At 51.2% G+C, this 19,079-nt stretch overlaps 1 protein-coding gene across 2 annotated transcripts in view; it reads right to left on the bottom strand.

Annotated features, from left to right (window-relative positions):
- Positions 1 to 537: 537 nt before the first annotated feature.
- The window catches only part of WSCD1 (WSC domain containing 1), a 48,503-nt gene continuing 29,961 nt past the window's right edge, over positions 538 to 19,079 (bottom strand). For both annotated transcript variants that reach the window (XM_004376108.2, XM_023731036.1), the window contains exons 6-9: positions 9,421 to 9,580; positions 8,204 to 8,368; positions 4,458 to 4,658; positions 538 to 1,255 (exon numbers count right to left, since the gene is read on the bottom strand). In XM_004376108.2, coding sequence (XP_004376165.1) covers positions 903 to 1,255; positions 4,458 to 4,658; positions 8,204 to 8,368; positions 9,421 to 9,580 — 879 coding nt within the window. In that variant the 3' untranslated portion in view covers positions 538 to 902. The remainder of the gene's footprint in view (positions 1,256 to 4,457; positions 4,659 to 8,203; positions 8,369 to 9,420; positions 9,581 to 19,079) is intronic.

Genomic DNA, 19,079 nt, shown 5'->3' with positions numbered 1-19,079 from the left:
TGGGTTCAGGGGTTCCCGTGGAGGCCCAGCCTCTGCCCTACTGTTCCCCTCACCCATCATGCCACTTCTGGGGCATGGCGTGAACCCCAGCTTTCTTGAGGATGGTCAGAGAAGAAGCCTGGCAAGGAAGCCCACTCCAAGGATTGCTGGTGTGGGGCAGGTGGGGAGGGGTTGGCGGTGGGTGCACAGAACATGTAACAGCCAGGCCTGAGGTCGGGGGGACCCACTGTGCCCATGGTGCTGCCAGCCCATCCACAGAAAAGGGGGAGGCGGGCTGCAGCAGTCACATGGCACACATTTATGGATGTCAGACATGCAGACGGGGCCACCTGCCCGGCAGCAACAGTCTATGACCTCACCTCCAGCCCAATGGTCCTTGCTGCACAGAGCATGGTGCCACCCAGCCCAATGCCCCCGAGTCCAGGAGTCGCGGCTCCTGCAGATCAGTGGGCCCCGAAGAGCAAGTCTGAGCTGGCCTGGAAACAGGACACCTGGGACTCCCAAGGGCTTGCCTGGGGTGCTTGTGTGTCTGTGAGTGAGATAGCCAGCCAGCCTCTGGGAACACGGAGCCCAGCATTTGTGCGTATATGTCTGTGTGTGACTGCATCTGTGAGTCTAAGAGCGGGTCTGAGTGTCCTGGAGCACCCTGTGTGAGTGGCTTAGCTGTGCCCATGTGGGCACTGTGAGTGTGGGGCAGCGTGTCAACAAGCACATGTGTGTGTCTGCGAGTGTGGAGCCAAGGGCTGCGTCGGGTCCCCTGGGCATGAGGCAGCATCTGGCGTGCCCTCCGTCTGGCTGCATGGACGTTGCTATGTGTCCCCATGAGGCCGTGGGCCAGCCTCCGAGCGTGTACGCAGCTGGTACTGTGACTGTGTCCTGGCCGGGGTGAGGCTGGGGGCCTATCATCTGGGCACATACTCTCTGGGCAGCCCGGTCCAGTTGTGGTCACGCAGGGCCTTGTCCACTGTCCGGATGTAGCCATTGATCAGGTCCTTCATCTCTGGTGTGAAGGGCTCGGGGTCGTGGGGGCGCCGGCCGCGCCGCCGGAAGCTGCCCTCCTTGTTGTTCTCCACACAAAGCAGCCGCTCCTCACTGACGGACACGTTGAGGAAGGCCACCATCTCCCGCAGTGTGGGCACCAGGCTGCGGCGCAACTCCTCATAGTGTACCACCAGCAGCCGCTTCCCATACTTGAGCCAGTCCAGCACGTGCGAGGACCACCATGACGCATAGCTGTTGACGAAGTCCGGCCACTCTGGGGCGGGAGGAGAGGGGACAGAAGTCAGGGCAGCCCCTGGCCTGCTCAAAAGAGGAAAGCAGCCAGGATTCCCCATCGACCACTGCCCAGGACCACCCTACCTAAATCTCCTACAGAAGAAGGCCCTTTGGGTGAGTGTGAGTAGAGGGTTAATACCAGGCTGGGCTCTGCAGACACCTGGGTCTGCCTGGAAGATGGTGACCTTGAGTCTGTCTCTCCACAGCTGGAAACACATTGAGCTAAGGCAAACGTGGGATGCCGTGTGCCAAGAAGTGGCTCTCTCTCCTGTTTATTAGGAAACCCTTGAGCCTTGGGTGGAACCTGGACTGAACAGGGAGATCTGGGACTTGGCCCATGGGTCTCGGGCTTCTGTGACGCAGACACAGCAGTATAAAAGACCAGAGGGAAACGAAGGCAGTGGTTTCTCTGTCAAGGTGAACCACATATACCTTGATCTTGAACCTGGCAACGACCCATATCCGATGTGGTGATGGGGGCCTGAGAAGGGGGTATGTGGGTAGCCGCTGAGCTTCCTGCTGAGCTGAAGAGGCCAGGCAGGCTCTATTTTCTGTCCTGTACCCTTCTTTAAAGGAGTCCCTGGCTGGCGCAAATGGTTAAACGTCCTCACTGCTAACTGAAAGGTTGGAGGTTCAAGTCCACCCAGACGTGTCTCAAAAGAAAGGTCTGGCAACTTAGTTCTGAAAAATCAGTCACTAAAAACCCTATGGAGCACAGTTCTACTCTGATACACATGGGGTCACCATGAGTCGGAGTCTACTTGACAGCCACGGAAGCCTCTGCAGATGGTCTGATCCATGGGATTTCTTAGCCAGCAGACTAAGATTTTTTTTTGCGGGGGGTGGGTTGGTTCTTGAACCTTGCCCATGAAAAATGAGAGGGTGCCTTTAGAGGAAGGTGGTCGTGGGGTACCCACTCCCAGGGTAGCAGACAGGTCAAGAACTATCCTAACAAAAATGGTTTCCATAACTGGGCTATTAATCTACCTCAAGTACACTGGGAGGTGTTTGTTTTCTCTAATCTTTACCACGCACCTATGGGACAGTGTTACGGATTAAGTTGTGTTCCCCTAAAACATGTGTTATAAATCCTAACCCCGGGTGAAGTAGTGGTTAAGCATCTGGCTGCTAACCAAAAGGTCAGCAGTTTGAATCCACCAGCTGCTCCTTGGAAACCCTATGGGGCAGTTCTACTCTGTCCTATAGGGTCGTTATGAGTCACTATCGACTCAACGGCAGTGGATTTGGGTTTGGTATACCTGTGGATGTAATCCCATTTGGCAATAGGGTTTTTTTATGTTAATGAGTCCATATCAGTGTAGACTGTGTTTTAAGCCAATCACTTCTGAGAGACTAAAAAAGCAGGTTAGGCAGTGAAGGAGGGAAACAAAAATGCGGGAAAGATAGATGCCACGTGGAGAACTCCAATGGGCACCAAGAAGAACGCGGAGAAGGTGAGACAAGGGTTTTCTCCCAGAGCGGACAGAGAGCCTTCTCCTAGAGCTGGCACCCTGAATTTGGATTTCTAGCCTCCTAAACTGTGAGAAAATGAATCTCTGCTCATTGAAACCACCTGCTTGTGGTATTTCCATTACAGCAGCATTAGGAAACTAAGACAGATAGGGACTGTTGTTATCCTTGTCTTTAAGATGAAAAACTGAGGCTCCAGAAGAAGAGGTGTGCACCTTGCCCGGGGTCATGTGGTTCATACGAGGTGGAGGAGGCATCACAGCCCAGCTCTGCTGACGGGGGTAAGCTCTTTCCATGATCCTTGCCCCACTAATGGGTTTACTGAGCCTTTCCTGAAGGGGAGTTGGCAAGGGGGACACGAGATGGCTGTATGGGGCTGGTCTAGGCTGAGGGTGATAGCGAAAGGAGGGGCTTGGGGACAGGTGAGTACACCCATCTGCCTCAGCTGTTCCAGAATCTAGAGAGGACAGAAGAACACGCCTGCGTGGCCATAAGGCTCCCACACCGGCTCCTCTCCCCACCCAGCCTGCCAGGACTGAGCTTTATTTCTGACTGATACATTTTCATGTCATGGACCACACTGTCTGTCATCTCTATTATTCATTATCCAAGGGCTAGACTGAGAGTGCCTTGAGGGCCGAGATCATGACTTCCTTAGCCGGGAGTCCTGTGTGCCTTGCCCAGTGCTTGGCACACAGTAGGCCTTCAATCAGTGTATCTGTCAGCAGACTGACTAAAAGAACACCCGGAATCAGAAAATTTGGGTTTGAGGGCAGGCTCAGCCACATGCCACCCAGGCCACCTTGGACAAGTCACGAGGCTATGCTCTCTGTGCCTCCACTTTTCTCATCTGGAAGGTAGGGGTGGCGATTACTCAGCGGGACACCGTGGACGGTCAGCGAGAAGCAGTTTAACCAGAACCAGCTGCCATCAAGTCAACTGTGTCTTGTCACAACCTCATGTGTGCCAGTAGAACTGTGCTCCATAGGGTTTTCAATGGCTGATTTTTTGGAAGCAGATCACCAGGTCTTTCTTCCAAGGCCACCACTGGGTAGACTCGACCCTCCAATCTTTTGGTTAGCAGCCGAGCATATTAACCACTTGCACCACCCAGGAGCTCCAAGAAGCAGTCTAGGAGGGGGCTAACACCCTGAGTGCCAACCACAGACTGGGCACACGTGTAATCTCACTGACCCAGAAGCCCCATGAGGTGGAGGTGGCTGTTCCATTGGGTTACTGCCTCATTCTGTGAATGAGCAACCCCGTCCCAGAGATGAGGAGGCAGCTGGGTCCAAAGCCTTTGCTCCTCCCACAGCTCCAGGTGAACGCGTGGGTGTGAGCAGCAATGGCAAGGGGGTGTAGATCATCCCATCTCGGAGGACAGAGAAGATTCTTGTGATCAAACTTGGTATTCCACGTAAAACGCTATGCTATCTGACCCTGGGCAGGTGTGGAGGGGATGCGGAGGTGGTGAGCCACACTGCCACACAGTGACTATGTGGACAGACAGGTAGAGTCTGTCTTCCAGCAGTCATTCAGGTTCTGAGCTAGTACTGTCCCAGGGACCGAGGAAGGGGACACAGTGAGCCACAGTGACAACGAGTCCCCAGGAGGATGGGTGAGTGTGTGCATGAGTAGACTGGCCCTGTATCCCCACAGTGTCCCTCTCCTGCGCGATGAGACCGCCACCCCGCAGACCCTCCCCCATTTACCTTTGCTCTTCCAGTTGCGGTCAGCTGCGTAGCCCAGGTGCCCAGCGCATTTCCTATTGAATTCAGCCACCAGGGACCTGTAAGGGTTCCGGATGAGCAGGATGGCCGAGTCAAACATCTCGATCTCCCTCCTGCCACTCTCGTGGGTCTTCACGCAGATGGTGCGCCGGCTCCGCCAGTGGTCCTTCTCACCCTTGAACCCTGACCACGAGAAATGAGAGGGCCCTTTGGAGGAAGGCGTCTGTGGGGCCCCTGCTCCCACGGTGGCAAACAGGTCTGAGTGCTAACTTGCAATCCTGAGGGAGAGCCAATATTAGGGGCATATGATAGGCTCATGGAAGGTACTGTAGGAGAGCCACTGGGGCGGCCTCCACAGGAGTGACCCCTGCCCAACAGAAAGTGAGAGCAGGAGGCACTTACAGACTCTGGAGATGTATATGTTGTGGGCATTTTTACAGTGATAATTTCAGATGAGCCTTAAAAATAACCATAGCTGCAGACATAGCTGGATGAAGAGTCTGAGGGTCAGAGTGGGTGTGTGGCTTGCCCAAGATCTCATAGCATCATGGCAACAGCACCAAGACTCTCTCTACACGGCTTTATGTTTCCCTCTCATCCACTTCCCCACAGTGGGGTTGAGATCCCCACCATCAGGTTCAAGGGGTGTAAGCAGCTGGAGTCCCACCCTCTGGTCTTATGCCAAGGACCTACAACAGGGCCCCACCTTGCATATGAGGTGGTTCTCCACCATAGGCCCCAGAGCTGGTGTGGCCAGGGTCTCAGCTGCCCCTGTGGCACCCAGGGCCCAGCTTCTATGAACAGAGCCTTGCTCCCATTGACCAGTCTCTCTGGGGTGTGTCCCCTCCCTGTGTCCCTTGGGCAGTACTGGGTATGCAGAACTCAAATGACTGCTGGCTGGAAAGGTCATGCTCTATCCATCCATCCATCCATAGAGTCACACATTTATCAACAAAGATTATTATTTGAGTATTCTGTGTCAGAGGAGCCCTGGTGGCTCAATGGTGAAGAGCTCGGCTGCTAACCAGAAGGTCAACTGTTCGAACCTATCCAGCAGCTCCGTGGGAGTGAAGACCTGGCAATCTTCTTCCATAAAGATTACAGCCTAGGAAACCCTATAGCGTGGTTCTACTCTGTCTTATAGGGTCGCTATGAGTCAGAATTGACTCGACAGCACACAACAACAACTTTGTGTCAAACTTTTATGTGAGGGATAAACGGACAGGATTCAGACCCTGTCTTTAAGGGGCTTACAGTATGTTAGGGGGAACAGCCACATAGACAGCCAAGAAGAATACAGAGCACGGGACTTGTGAGAACAAAGAGTGGAGGGATCAATTTAGAGGATGTAGCAGGATGGACCAATAAGCAACATCATCATAAATGGAGAAAATACTGAAGTTGTCAAGAATTTCATTTTACTTGGATCCACAACCAATGCCCATGGAAGCAGCAGTCAAGAAATCAAGCAATGTATTGCATTGGACAAATCTGCTGCAAAAGATGTCACTTTGAGGACTAAGGTGCACCTGATGCAAGCCACGGTATTTTCGATCACCTCATATACATGTGAAAGCTGGACAATGAATAAGGAAGACTGAAGAAGAATTGATGCCTTTGAGTTATGGTGCTGGTGAAGAATACTGAATATGCCACCGACTGCCAGAAGAATGAACTAATCTGTCTTAGAAGTACAGCCAGAAGTGTCCTTAAAAGTGAGGATGGTGAGACTTTGTCTCATGTACTGTGGACATGTTATCAGGAGGGACCAGTCCCTGGAGAACACCATGCTTGGTAAAGTAGAGGGTCAGTGAAAAAGAGGAAGACCCTCAATGAGCTGGATTGACACAGTGGCTGCAACAATGGGCTTAAATATAGCAACAAGTGTGAGGATGGTGCAGGACTGGGCAGTGTTTCGTTCTGGTGTGCGTGGGGTCGCTATGAGTCAGAACTGACTCAACAGCACTTAACAACAAATAACAATAGTGGGATGTCATCAAAGGCTTCCTGGAAAAGATGTCACCTGAATCTAGTGTCCTGTCCTTACCACATCTCACATAGCCCATGCCATGGATATATTTACCATTCTACTCTGAAGACCCACTCCATAAATGCTCCTGAGCTTATCTTGGGCCCTTGGAAACCTAAATGAGTTCTATCCCTCACCTCCTTCATGCATGGCTAGGAAGCATTTTTATCTACAGTGAGCACTAAGGGATTCTTTTACGCCTGGAAAATGCAGGTTTTTTGAATCTGGAAGTCTGGGTTCACCCACTGAAACTCAACACATGTTTCACACACTCATCTCTGCCATGGGCAATAGCCTTTGCTTTGATTCGATCTGTCAAACAGCTGGGTGATTCCAGGAAAGAAAGAGTTAAACCATGAGCTGAATATTCCTGAAGTCTGATGTTTGACAACCCTGAGACACAGGGTGCCTTTTGCACTGCCTCAGCCCATTCCAACGACAGCCATTTGCCTTGTAGCTCAGACAACATTCACCCACAAGATTGGGTCTAGAGCTGTCTTGTGATTTTTTGCACGTGTGTGTCATTGCTCTGTCAATGTTCTGAAGCCTGCAGTTAAGTCTAACCAGTCCCATAAGGCTCAAAGATGCACTGGGCATCTCTAACACCTGTGAAGCAGTATCAGCCATTTCTTACACCCAGCTATGCCAACCATTGGGCCATTTAGCCATATGTAGACCAAAATGGCCAGCTGCCTGAATAAGGTAAAGGCCTTCTAGGTGAACAAGGTGGGTAACTGTAGCCTGTGCACAGTGGGTGATTCCTAGAGGACTAGGCCAGAGTGGGCAGGACCATGTGCTTTGACTGGCCACTTCCCCTCTCATCTGCAGATGTCTATCATACTCAAGACGCCCCAGGAAGATGAGGCTGGGTTATATGGACAACCTTGTCTTTTTCCCAACCAGACCAAGATTGTTGCAGGTGATTCCAGAGCCCACTGCCAGGCTCAGAAGTTTCCATTTTTCTCTAGTATGTTACTGATATACCATCTTTCCCTAAACCAGACACTAGTTAAGAAACACAGAGAAAATGTTTCATATTTCAAATGGGAAAGTGGAGAAATAAATTTTGCCAAATTTAGATGCTACTTGACTTGTCTGAGATCCTTAGTTCTTAGACAACACAGACTTGAGCCATTTAAGTTAATGTACTTGGTATAATGAGGCCTCTTATTTCTACAGGGGGAAAATTAGAAACCATAAAACTCCTGAAGATTTTTAGACCTATTTAAAACACACACACACACACACACACACACACACACACACACACACACAGAGACACATACGACATTTTGATGCATTACCCCTTGCCCTTTACTGAGAGTTCTAAAAATTACAGGAAATTCAAGAAATGTTTACAGAGAGGGAATTCAAGCCGCCAGCCTTTCCCTTCAGATCTAGAACATTCTCTCATGTATTCTGCTCAAAGTGTGGCCCTAGGGCTGCTGCATCAGCGTTACCTGGGAGCTCATGAGAAATGCAAGTTCTCAGCCCCGTCCCCTCTAGAACAAATGAATCAGAACCTCTGGGGGTATGGCCTAGGGGCCCGTGTTCTAATCAGCCTTCTGGATGATCCTTATGCACGCTAAAGTTTGAGAAGCACTGCTGTGGTGCTCTAAGTTGCTCAGCAGGGCGGGAGAGATGCCAGTCTGGCCCCAGGGAGCTGTTTCCCTGCCCCGCCCCTCCTGGGCTGACTTACCTTTGTTGTAGAGGGTTCCATCAAAGTAGTAACTGCCTGTATAGAAGCCAGTTGCATGCTCGATGAGGTGCCGCGCCCATGTGTTCCCAGCTCCCGGGAAGCTTGACAAAGCTACAAACACTTTGGATTTGGTGGGCAGGAACCTCCGGTCTGTGCACCGAGTGTCTGAAAGTCCACAAGTTGCCTCAGGGTTACTCACCTCATCAATGACTCACAGATTTGCGGCTGGAGTCCCCTAGACAGGAACTACTGGACCAAGACTCCCGTTTAATAGGTGGGGGAACTGAGGCCCAAGGAGGGTAAGAGATCTGCCCCCTGTACCCTGGCTGCACAGGTTCGTGGCTAGCTAGAGAAAGCCTTGGTGACAAGGCCTCCCGTGCCCCATGCAGCAGTGGGGTGGGAATCGGGCCCTCTGGAACCTCAGCTCCAGCTTTGTCTCCATGGCCACAGGTAAACCCTGGCTCCCAAATTCTACAGGGGAGGTGGGTGGTACTGCAGCCGACCTGAGAACGCCACACACCCAGGTACATCCAACAATGAACCAGGGCTGCGCTAATTCCAAGGAAGTACCCTCTCTGCCTCTCATCTTCTCCCCGCCAGGGCTGATGCAAGGAGCTTATGAAATCACAGGTAAAGCCCCAAAGCACCCAGGACTGTGTCTGGTCACAGCAGGGCTTCATAAAGGCTGGTCACGCCCCTTCCCACCTGTTCTTCTCATCAGCTCCTGAGGTCAGCTGGGCAGGCTGGACCCGACACCAAAAAGGAGGTCCAGGACCACAGCCCAGGGGCCTGACTGGTCCCAGGTCCTGGCTGGCCTCTGAGACATAAGAGGCTCCTGTGGTAATGTGGCTCTAATTCCTCCCATCCTCTGGTCTCCGCCTGCGTGCCCATCCCCCACCATCTTGCCATCCCTCTGGGCCCCACCTCTCTCTGCACTTCCTCTCACCAACTGCATCACCAGAGATTCAGATAAAGGCTCAAGAGCTCTTCAAACAGGGGAGGATGGAGACCTCACCCTCCCCACTATCGCCACCACCCACTAAGATGCCAGGGTCCTTATGCAAACACCCTACACATCCCATGTTTGCACACTCAGCCAGGCCCGGCAGCTGCAAATCCTGAAAACTATTCCCCAACCCTCAGGCCAAATGCCCCAACCAGCGGCAGCCGCAGGGAGGAGGTCCCTGTGTACCTCATTCACCCTGGGCAGAGCTCACCTTGCACCGGCGTCTGGTAGACCTCACAGTAATCCCCCAGCCTCTGTGCCTCGGGCTCCTGGCCGCACAGTGAACCATTCACTGCATCCCGCAGGTTGAACTGGGGCGTGGGGTAAGCACAGTAGCACTCCCAGCCCCTGAGGATGGCCAAGGGGAACTCCTGCCAGGGAAGGGGAAGAAGAGACGAGAGCACCTTGGGTGAATGTGAGGACCGTGCTTCCGCAGCTCAGGATGGGATGTGCATGATGGGATGTACTATCACAGGTGGCAGAGGGTCGACAGAGATGACTGTCCATCCTCCTTTCGCCTGGCTCTGTGCCCACACCCAGAGGAGGCAAAGATCAACCAGACATGAGTTCTGCCCTCAGCAGCTCACAGTTGGTCAGGCTGTCAAGTAAACAGTCACAACACAGTGTGAACGGTGCTGTGACAGAGTTATGCCACCGGTATTTCAAATATCGGCAGGTAAGCAGAGCTTCCAGACTAAGACTAGGAAGAAAGGCCTGGCTATCTACTGCCGAAAACCAGCCAATGAAAATCCTATGAATCTCAACAGAATATTGTCTGATCTAGTGCTGGAAGATGAGCCCCGTAGGTTGGAAGGCACTCAAAATACACAGTGGCCACAACAATGAACTCAGGCGCAACTACGATTATGAAGATGGCGCAGGACTGGGCAATGCTTTGTTCTATGGCACATGGAGTTACCATGGAGCCAACGTGGCAGCAATTGACAACAACAATAACAACAAGACAGTAACCGAATCCACCCTGCACATCTGCTACGAGGCCTGGCACACAGTAGGTGCTTTCACAGAGAAAGAGGCATTCTCGGCCTCCTTACCCCCATGGACATCAGCCACAGCTTGCTCAAAACCTCATCCATCCAGCTATCCCACAAATATTTTTTAGCACCTACCAACAGTTAAGTGCTTGGCTGCTAACCCAAAGGCTGGCGGTTCGAATCCACTCAGCGGCTCCGAGGGAGGAAAGGCCTGGCAATCTCCTTCTGTAAAGGTCACTCGTTGCCACTGAGTCGATTCCGACTCATAACGACCCTAGAGGACAGAGTAGAACTGCCCCATAGAGTTTCCAAGGCTGTAAATCTTTACGGAAGCAGACTGCCACAGCTTTCTTCTGCAGGGTGGCTGGCAGATTCAAACCACTGATCTTTTGGTTAGCAGTCGAGCGCTTTAACTAAGGCGCCACCAGGGCTCCCTGTAAAGACTACAGCCTAGAAAACCCTACAGGGCAGTTCAACTCTGTCACACGGGGTCTCTATGAATCGGTACAAAGCACCAGGCAGGCGGTTCGCCCCAGGTCATCTCTCCCCGCATCTTGCAACTTGGAGGCCTCCTGGAGCAGGGAGAAGGGTGAGCAGTTTATGAGCGTATGTGTGTGTACGTGCGGGGGACAGAGGCCGTGGGAGGAGGAAACTTCTCCCTGCTGAGGGAAACACGGTACAAACCTTTTTTTATTTTTTTGCCTACAGCAAAATCTCATAAATAAATAAATAAAAGGCGATTAATAGCGTTTTCCAAGTGCGGCTTGGCAAAGCCCAGGCTCTCAGCACTCTCCATGGACGATAAACAGCGTCCCCGCCAAGCGAGGCTGGATGCAGGGCCTGACGGGTGATCTCAGGAGGAAGGTGGGAGGAAGTGCTGCTGGAGGTTGTCCTCCTCCATGTCTGGCTGTTCCTGTAAGCACAGGCTGGGTCCCCCCAAAATGCCCAGCAGCACTCCATGCAAGCTTCTCCCAACATCCACGTCCTTCTAGTGTTTCCAGGCTTAGGGACAGCTTTGCCTCGGCCGGGAATTTCAGCAGGGCCCAGGCCCATGTCTCTCCTACAGAGCTGAGCTGCTCTGGGGTGAGAAGGGGAGATGCTTTCATTATTCTCACACTACCCTCTATACACACACACACACACACACACACACACACACACACACATCTTGCTGCACTACCCGCTTCTAGAACTCAGAGCTCCCTTATGCGTTGGAAACACTCTTACATTCTATGGGGCCATAAGTAAGCCATTTTCCCTCTTGCATCCTCAGTTTCTCTTTCTGTAAACTGGACAGATTCCATGGGTCTGCCTGTCTGGAAAAGTCAGAGGATGTCATTTTTCCCTAGTCCTCCCACTGGCTTCCCCTGGTCCTTCCTGAGGGTCAGTGGGCTAGGGCATCTACCACCATGCCTTCCCTGGAAGAGGCCTGAGAGTAGGATTTCTCCAAGGATGGAGGATGGGGTAAGGAGGTGCTCTGGCGTCCATGGGCTCTGTGTCCAGCGGGACCAGGGAACAAGCACAGTGTGGGAAGAGAAAGTGCCAGGCTTCTAATCCAACAGGCCTGGACTCAAATGCCAGTGCCGTAGTTCAACAGCTGCGTAAGCTTGGACAAGTCACTGCCCCACTCAGAGCCTCAGTTTCCTCATCTGTAATATCGGGTAATTGTCTCCCCCATAGGGTGTTGGGAGAATGAAAGGAAGAGAATGCATGGAAAGGGCTCAGACTACATAATAAGTGCTCACATATTCTTTTCCTTCTCTCTCAAGAACCTTCATTGTATTGGGAGCAGACCCTAGGTCACTCCTAACACTGAGTACCTGAGAATTTATTTCCCAAAATCCCTCACCTTGGCCATCTTCACAGCCTGAAGCTCAGAGCAATCAAAGGTCCGATGCCCCTCCCCCAATGACCACGCATGTTCCTTTCATCTTGATCAAAAGAGAAGAACTGCTTTGGAGACTCAGCTGCCACACTGGCCGCAGCTCTGGCTCCAGCCGCCCTCTCAGGCATAGCCACAGTGTCAGAGCTGCAGGGATGGTCACACCCAGGGCCACCATCACGGTTGCCACTAGAATTGGGAAAAAGTGGACAAAAAGCTGCTAAGCCCCATCAGTCTCTTCAACTGGACTCCACCTCCCACAGACCCTCAGGCCACTGCTCAGCAGGAAGCAAAATCTAGGACTTGAACCTCAATCAGAACTCTGCTGGCTTTTCTGGAAACAAGTTCCCCTACTGATGTGAGTAAGTGGAAAGCCATCATGAGAACTGTAATCTCCAGCCTCCGCCATCACCATCCATCCTCTCCCCAGGCCAACACCATCATCACAGGGGATGGCAGACACAAGCAGCCAGGCTGTCCGTGCAGCCATGCAGACAGGACACAGCGTTCTGTCTGTGTCACCAGCACGTCTGTTCACACTGGCTTTCTTGCTGTTCCTTGAGACTCAGGGTCTTTGCACTTGCTATTCCCTCGGTCTGGAATGCTCTTCCCCCAAATATTCTCATGGCTCTCCCTTAGAGTTTTCAAGTTCCCTCCTCCATAAAGCCTTCCCTGGCCACCGCATTTCAAGCTGTAACCCCCACCACCTTCACCGATACATCTTACCCCACTGCTGTGCTTTGAAAACTGTTTTAACTGAGCATAATTTGAGATGAAATGCTCCAGTCTTAAGTGGACCATTCAATCAGTGTGGATGAACGTGTATCAAGACACACGGCATCCCCATCACACCCTAAAAGTCTCCTTGTCCCCTCCCCAGCCCACACCTCTCTTCCCCAAAGCAGCCGCTACTCTGATTTCTATTGCCACAGATTGGTTTTGTCTATTCTAGAATTCATATAAATGGAATCATCCAGTACGTATTTGTTTTTGTATCCGACTTCTTCCGTTCAGAAAAATATATTTTTTTAAATTCATGCTCAGGTATCAGTATGTATCAGTATTGCTCCTTGTTGTTGCTGAGTCATGTTCCATCATGTGGATGGATCACAGATGCTGGTCCATTCACCTGTTGATGGACATCTGGACCTTGTCCAAGGTTCGGCTCTTACGAATAAAGCTGCTATGAACACTCCTATAGAAGACTTCCAGTGTATAAGTACTTCCACTTCTGTTAGATAAATACCTACAATTCCTGCTTCATTTTTCTCTACAACACTTTTGACCATCCAACATACTAGATATTTTATTTATTTATCTGGTTTGTTATCTGTCTCTATCTACTAGAATGTAAGAGGGATTTCTCTGTGTTTTGCTTATGGCTGTATACTCAGTACCTAGAACAGTATCTGGCACAAAGTAGATGCTCAATAAATGTTTGATGGATGAGTGAACAAATGAATGAACAAACGAATGAACAAACAGAAGTCCTTTCCAGATCTCAACTCCCCCAAAAGCTGTTGGCCATGGACTTGGGTATGACCCTTCTGTTGGTCATCTGGTTGAGTGTGCCCCGAGCATGTGGCAGGAGAAGCAAGCCCATTACATGCAGGCCAACATTCCCAACAGCAAGAGCCCCAGGGGGCTCTGCTGTCCCAGGGTTCCTGTTCAGAGGACGAAAATTTCACCAACTGTCTCGCTCCCCAGCTATAACAACAGCACTGTGAGGCTGTGACTCACAATCTATATCCCTGGGCTGGGGGAGCAGGCTGCCCCCACCAGTGACCTGAACCTTTTTGTTTCCTTGAGTGGATTAAACTGTCAAGTTTCCAGATGTTTGCAGAACGACGGGTGAACGGCAGACAGTAATGTGGTTTTATTTACAACATAACCGCTTCAGCAACATCACTGGATTCTGAAAACACAGAACAATTTTCAGCCCCTTGGGGATTTCTAGGACATGATTTCCATAAAAATTAAATATTGATGAATCTTATCTCTCTGCCAGCTTACCCACTCCTTACTGCCCCACCCCCTTGCTTCTATGAGAAAGAGCAGAGAGAAAGGGAGGAAAGGATCAGAGAAAGCAAGGCAGAAACAGAAAGTGAGAACACAGATGTGGAATTGTTTCAGTCAAGAGATTAGGGTTAAAGAGGGAGCTGGCTCAGCCTGCTTCTGAGGACAGAGTGGATACTGCATCCTGATCCTACATCTAGCCTGAGCCTGGGTGTCCAGGTTTGGGGCTCAGGCAGGAGATGGGTGAGGGCTCAGCCTGAATCCCAGGGCAGGGTGGATACTGTAACCTGATCCTACATCCAGCCTGAGCCTGGGTGTCCAGCATTGGGCCTCAGGCAGGAGCTGGGTGAGGGCTTAGCCTGAATCCCAGGGCCGGGTGGATACTGCATCCTGATGCCGCATCCAGCCTGAGGTCCAGGTGAGCATTCAGCCTGAAGCCAAGTCAGAGTTTTGCAAGGCAAGGGCTCTGTGGGTGGTGGGATCCGCATGCAAAAGCTTGGTTTGTGGCTGGGGTCATAGAGTGGACATTCCCACAGGCAAGGAGCAAGGCCTCTCCAACAAATTGGACCCTCTGGGCCTCATCTGCTCCATCTCAATTCTTCTTTGAGCACCTTTCTCAGGATCTCCAGGAGTATACAGAATCAGAGATTTCAGAGATCACAGAAGGGGAAACTGAGGTTCGCAGGGACGCCCAACATCTCAGGCCATCAGGGTCAATGGGATCAGAAGCCAGCCTCCTAGACTGCCAGTCATGGGCTCTACCACACCATCACACTCCACTCCTTGGAGGTAAACATATGAATGCAATGGATTTTCAAGGACATCTGAGAAAACAGGATGGAGTTTAGCTCTGAGGAGTTTTCTGCCTCTAGAGCGGCTTCCTTCACTCCAGAGCCAGGTCTGGACATTAAAGCTACAACAGGGAAAGGGGATGTCCACCAGGGTGGATGCAGGGGTGGTGTTAAGGGGCAGACTTTCACTTCTAGGCAAATGGCATACTGAATGAATGATACTGTGACCGAGAGCTGTGTTTCCCTCTGCCCCAGGTCTCCTACATCAAAGGTGAGAATTCTACCACTGAACCACCCCAAAACCCAGACTCTTACAGTCCTAACCTTTGACAAAGGCATGAAACTGCTTGCCGCATGTCGACAAGGAGCCCATCTCTATTGGGATCCCACTGTATTTATCAAGAGTTGCCCACAGCGAACACACAGGCTCCACATTAATACATGGCTTTCCATTTCACAGGGGGAGGGTTACAGCTACCATTCAACGGCCAAAGGAAGAAAACAACCTTAGAAGACATGTCAACAGGAAACCATCCAGGTGATTAATATTCTGCATGAAGAAGGCAGACACCCGAAAAGAGGCTAAAAGACGACACGGAGGCAGAGTGAAACACCTTCCTGTCTCCTTCATCCTCTGCCTCCAATTCCTTTGTCAACAGAACCACTAACAGTTTCTGGGAGAACAAACCTCAGATCACACAACACAATGACTGCTGAAGCTTCACACATTAGTAACCTATTTGCAGATGGTGTTAGATTGCGCTCAGCAGCCCCATTACAGGAAGGCAACGCTCTCACAAATGGTCTGTCTACTCGTGCACAAATACCGGGCTTCAAAATTAATTACCCCAGATCCGAACTGGTAGCAATGCAAATAGCTAAGCTCCTACTCTGCTCATTCTCACCTTACGTCTAAACGGAGGAGGCAATAGGATCTTGGGGGCTTCTGAGAATGAGCAGGTTTCCTTCCATCTATAGTACGATCGTGGAAAATGAGACTGGATCATTTCGCTGGGTTTTAAAAATGCATTACATTGGCCAGGTACCTCTTGCTGGCAGTCAGATAATTAAGACGCTGATATTGCCCTAAATGTTATTTCTCTGTCAAACTACACTGCTGGAGCTCCCCCAAATCTATTTTAACTAACTAGCAGCAAAAAACAGTCGAGATTGTTATCTGGGCCACAAATAAACCTCAGATGGTGCTCAGAAGTGGGGGCGCTGCAGGGAGGGCTCCCCCTCTTTTCCTGCCTTCCAGCCCCACCTCTCACATCTGCTGCTCCAGGAGCCACGGCCCAGCCAGCCCTAATTAAGCCCTGGGCCCCCACGCCCAGGTTTAGCTCTGCCCCATTTAACATTCTACTGTGAACATTTGCATCATAAAAGTCTCTGAAAACATTTTCAATGGCTGTATTATAGTTCACTGTATGGCCGAGGCATAATTTAACCATACCCCTATCACAGGACATTTAAGCTTGTTTTTCAGCCAAATAAAGATGGGATAAAGCTGTCACTGGGACCACCCCATAGCCTCCATGCCATTGGCCCTTCAGAGAGGAAGCGTTTGGCCGTTCTAAACTGGAAAGCATAGCCAGACATCCTGAATTCCCCTCTCTCACCCACCCTCAGCGTTCAGAAGGGAACACCATTTCCTTCAAATAGGTCCCGGGCTCCACAGGCCTGGGTCAGATGACCCAGCTGATCTTGCACCCAGACCTCAACACTGGAGGGAGAATTTGCCTTTTCATCTTCATCCAATAGTTGGCAAAGATGAGCATCCACCAGGATTCTGACCCGTGGGGAAGGGGCCCACGCCTGGGTGTGACAGAGCTGCCCCATTCAAGGAGGCCCTCCAGGGCAGTGTTCTCAGCCAGGGGCAGTTTTGCCCTCCAAGGGACATTTGGCAATGACTGGAGACACTTTTGGTTGTCACAACAAAATGTGACATCTAGTGGGTAGAGGCCAGGGATGCTGCTAAAGGTCCTACAGTCTTTGGAGGATCTAGTGAGTAGAGGCCAGGGGTGCTGCTAAAGGTCCTACAATGTAAAAACAGAACCTATAACAAACAATTATCCAATCCAAAATATGAAGAGTTCAGAAATCCCCCACTAGGAACCTGCATATCTGAGAGCTGCCAGTCAGAGGGTTAGCAACTCCAACACCCACGGGACTGGGCAGGAAAATCAAGGGATGACAGTCTGTGAGCTGAAAGCTCACTCTGCTGAGTAGACAGTGGTTTGACTTGGATGGAATGACACCGGGGCATTGTTCCTGCCCTACATGGAATCCCTAACTCCAAAGCCAGGTCTTAGGTTGCTTTCTTGCAACTTTGACATCTCTGCAGATAACCCTGAAGATGGCTATCTGACATTGTCTCCCAAAGGGGTCTGCAGAGAGCCCCTCCCTGCACCACTCATCAGGTCTGCCTGTCCTCCATGCCCCATGGTCCTCCCGGGGGTTTCCCATGTCTCCTTCCCTTAAGCCCCCACCTGCTCTTCCATGACTCCTGCCCCTGTAGCATCTCTCTGATCTGCTCCTTCCTTTATCAGCTCTCATCCTCTCCCTGCCCCAGAACATCCTACCTACAGCTACCTAGCACCATGCCAGTCACACCACTCCCTCCCTGCCACACCATCAGTAGCTCCCACTTATTCGCTGAAAAAAAGTCTGAACTTTGAGCCAGACATCCAAGGCCCTCTGTAATTGGTCCCGGCCCTAGGGTTCCCACCACGCCCTATAACCCTCCACTCTGGGTGAGCTGGGCTGCTTTCCAGCCACCTTGTTTCCGCTCAGCAGTTGCCTCCTCTTGCCATGCACTCCCCAAGGCTCTCATCTGCCTGCTTACGCAGTGCCAGGTCCTGCAGCTCCAATTCTTCCAAAAAGTCATGGTCCTCCTCCCTTCTAAGCCTCCCACCAAGCTTCCTTCAGCCCCTTCTGCACTGACCTTATTCTCAGCTGTCAGTCACTTGAACTCCTGTCTTAGCCACTCCTCACCTAGGAGCTCCACCGTCTGAGCACGGGCTGGGCTCTGCTGGCACCCAGCACATGGCTTCACCCACCATGTCAGCACGGGGGTTTTGCCAAATTCCACTAAATGTGTTCTGCCAAGACTCGATTTCCACTTTCAAGCTGGAAATGATGACTCTGCTCCTCACAGCTGCAGAATGCTACGGATGGAAACAGTGGGACTTGAGGAAACACCCGCCCTTCCAGCCCCATCCAACAATACAGAGGAGGCGGGAATAGGAGAGAAGCTGCTAGCACAGATTAAAACGTCTGTGTGCCCTGAGGGCAAAGGCCATTTCTGAGATCCCTGGGTGCCCTTTCAAGACTGTTCTGATCCCAGCAATCCACAGCAGCACTAGCCAGAGCAGGAGGAGGGAACCTGTCCTTGAAACACATAGGGAAGGACCCATACCAGGTGCTAAAGTACAAAATAGCATTGGGTACTGAGAGCTTGCAGGTCTCTTTTGGCATGTCCTCTGATGCGACATCGCAGCAAACTGGACTTGTGCCAGTAAAGATGAAGAAAGGCTGATGATAAGAAGTTGAAGAGTTTTAAATCTTTCAATTCTGTGTCTGTTAACTACAAGGTGGGGACACTGTTGGTTCAGTGGTAGAATTCTTGCCTTCCATGCAGGAGACCCTGGTTCAATTCCTGGTCAATGCACTTCAGGCACAGCCACCACCCATCTGTCAGTAAAGGCTTGCATGCTGCTATGATGCTGAGAAGCGGAGCTTCTAGGATGAGATGGACTAGGAAGAAAGGCCTGGCGACCTACTTCTGAAAATTTGACAATGAAAACCTTATGGGTCACAATGGTCTCATCTGCAACTGATCACGGGAATGGCACAGGACCAGGCAGCGTTTTGTTCCACGGTGCATGGGGACCCCATGAGTTGGGGCTAACTTGGGGGCAGTTTACAATAACAACAACTACGAGGCAGAATTCTCTGGGTGCTAATGTGCTGCCCAAGTGGGGTACCACTAGAATACTGGGGTATCAACCTAGGCTGCTGCTTTCAAGCCACCCTCCCCCCAAAAAGGGTCATTCCCTCAAAAAAGTACCCCTCCTCCTATGGGGAACAACCCTTTCACGCATCCCTGGAGGGGTATAAATTGGTACAAACTTTGCCAAGAGCAATTTGGCAACATTTACCAAAATGACCGAGACACACATTCTCT

This window comes from Trichechus manatus, unplaced genomic scaffold (genome assembly GCF_000243295.1).
Source record: "Trichechus manatus latirostris isolate Lorelei unplaced genomic scaffold, TriManLat1.0 scaffold00040, whole genome shotgun sequence".
Lineage (NCBI taxonomy): Eukaryota > Metazoa > Chordata > Mammalia > Sirenia > Trichechidae > Trichechus > Trichechus manatus.
This window is presented reverse-complemented; position numbering and strand designations above follow the sequence as displayed.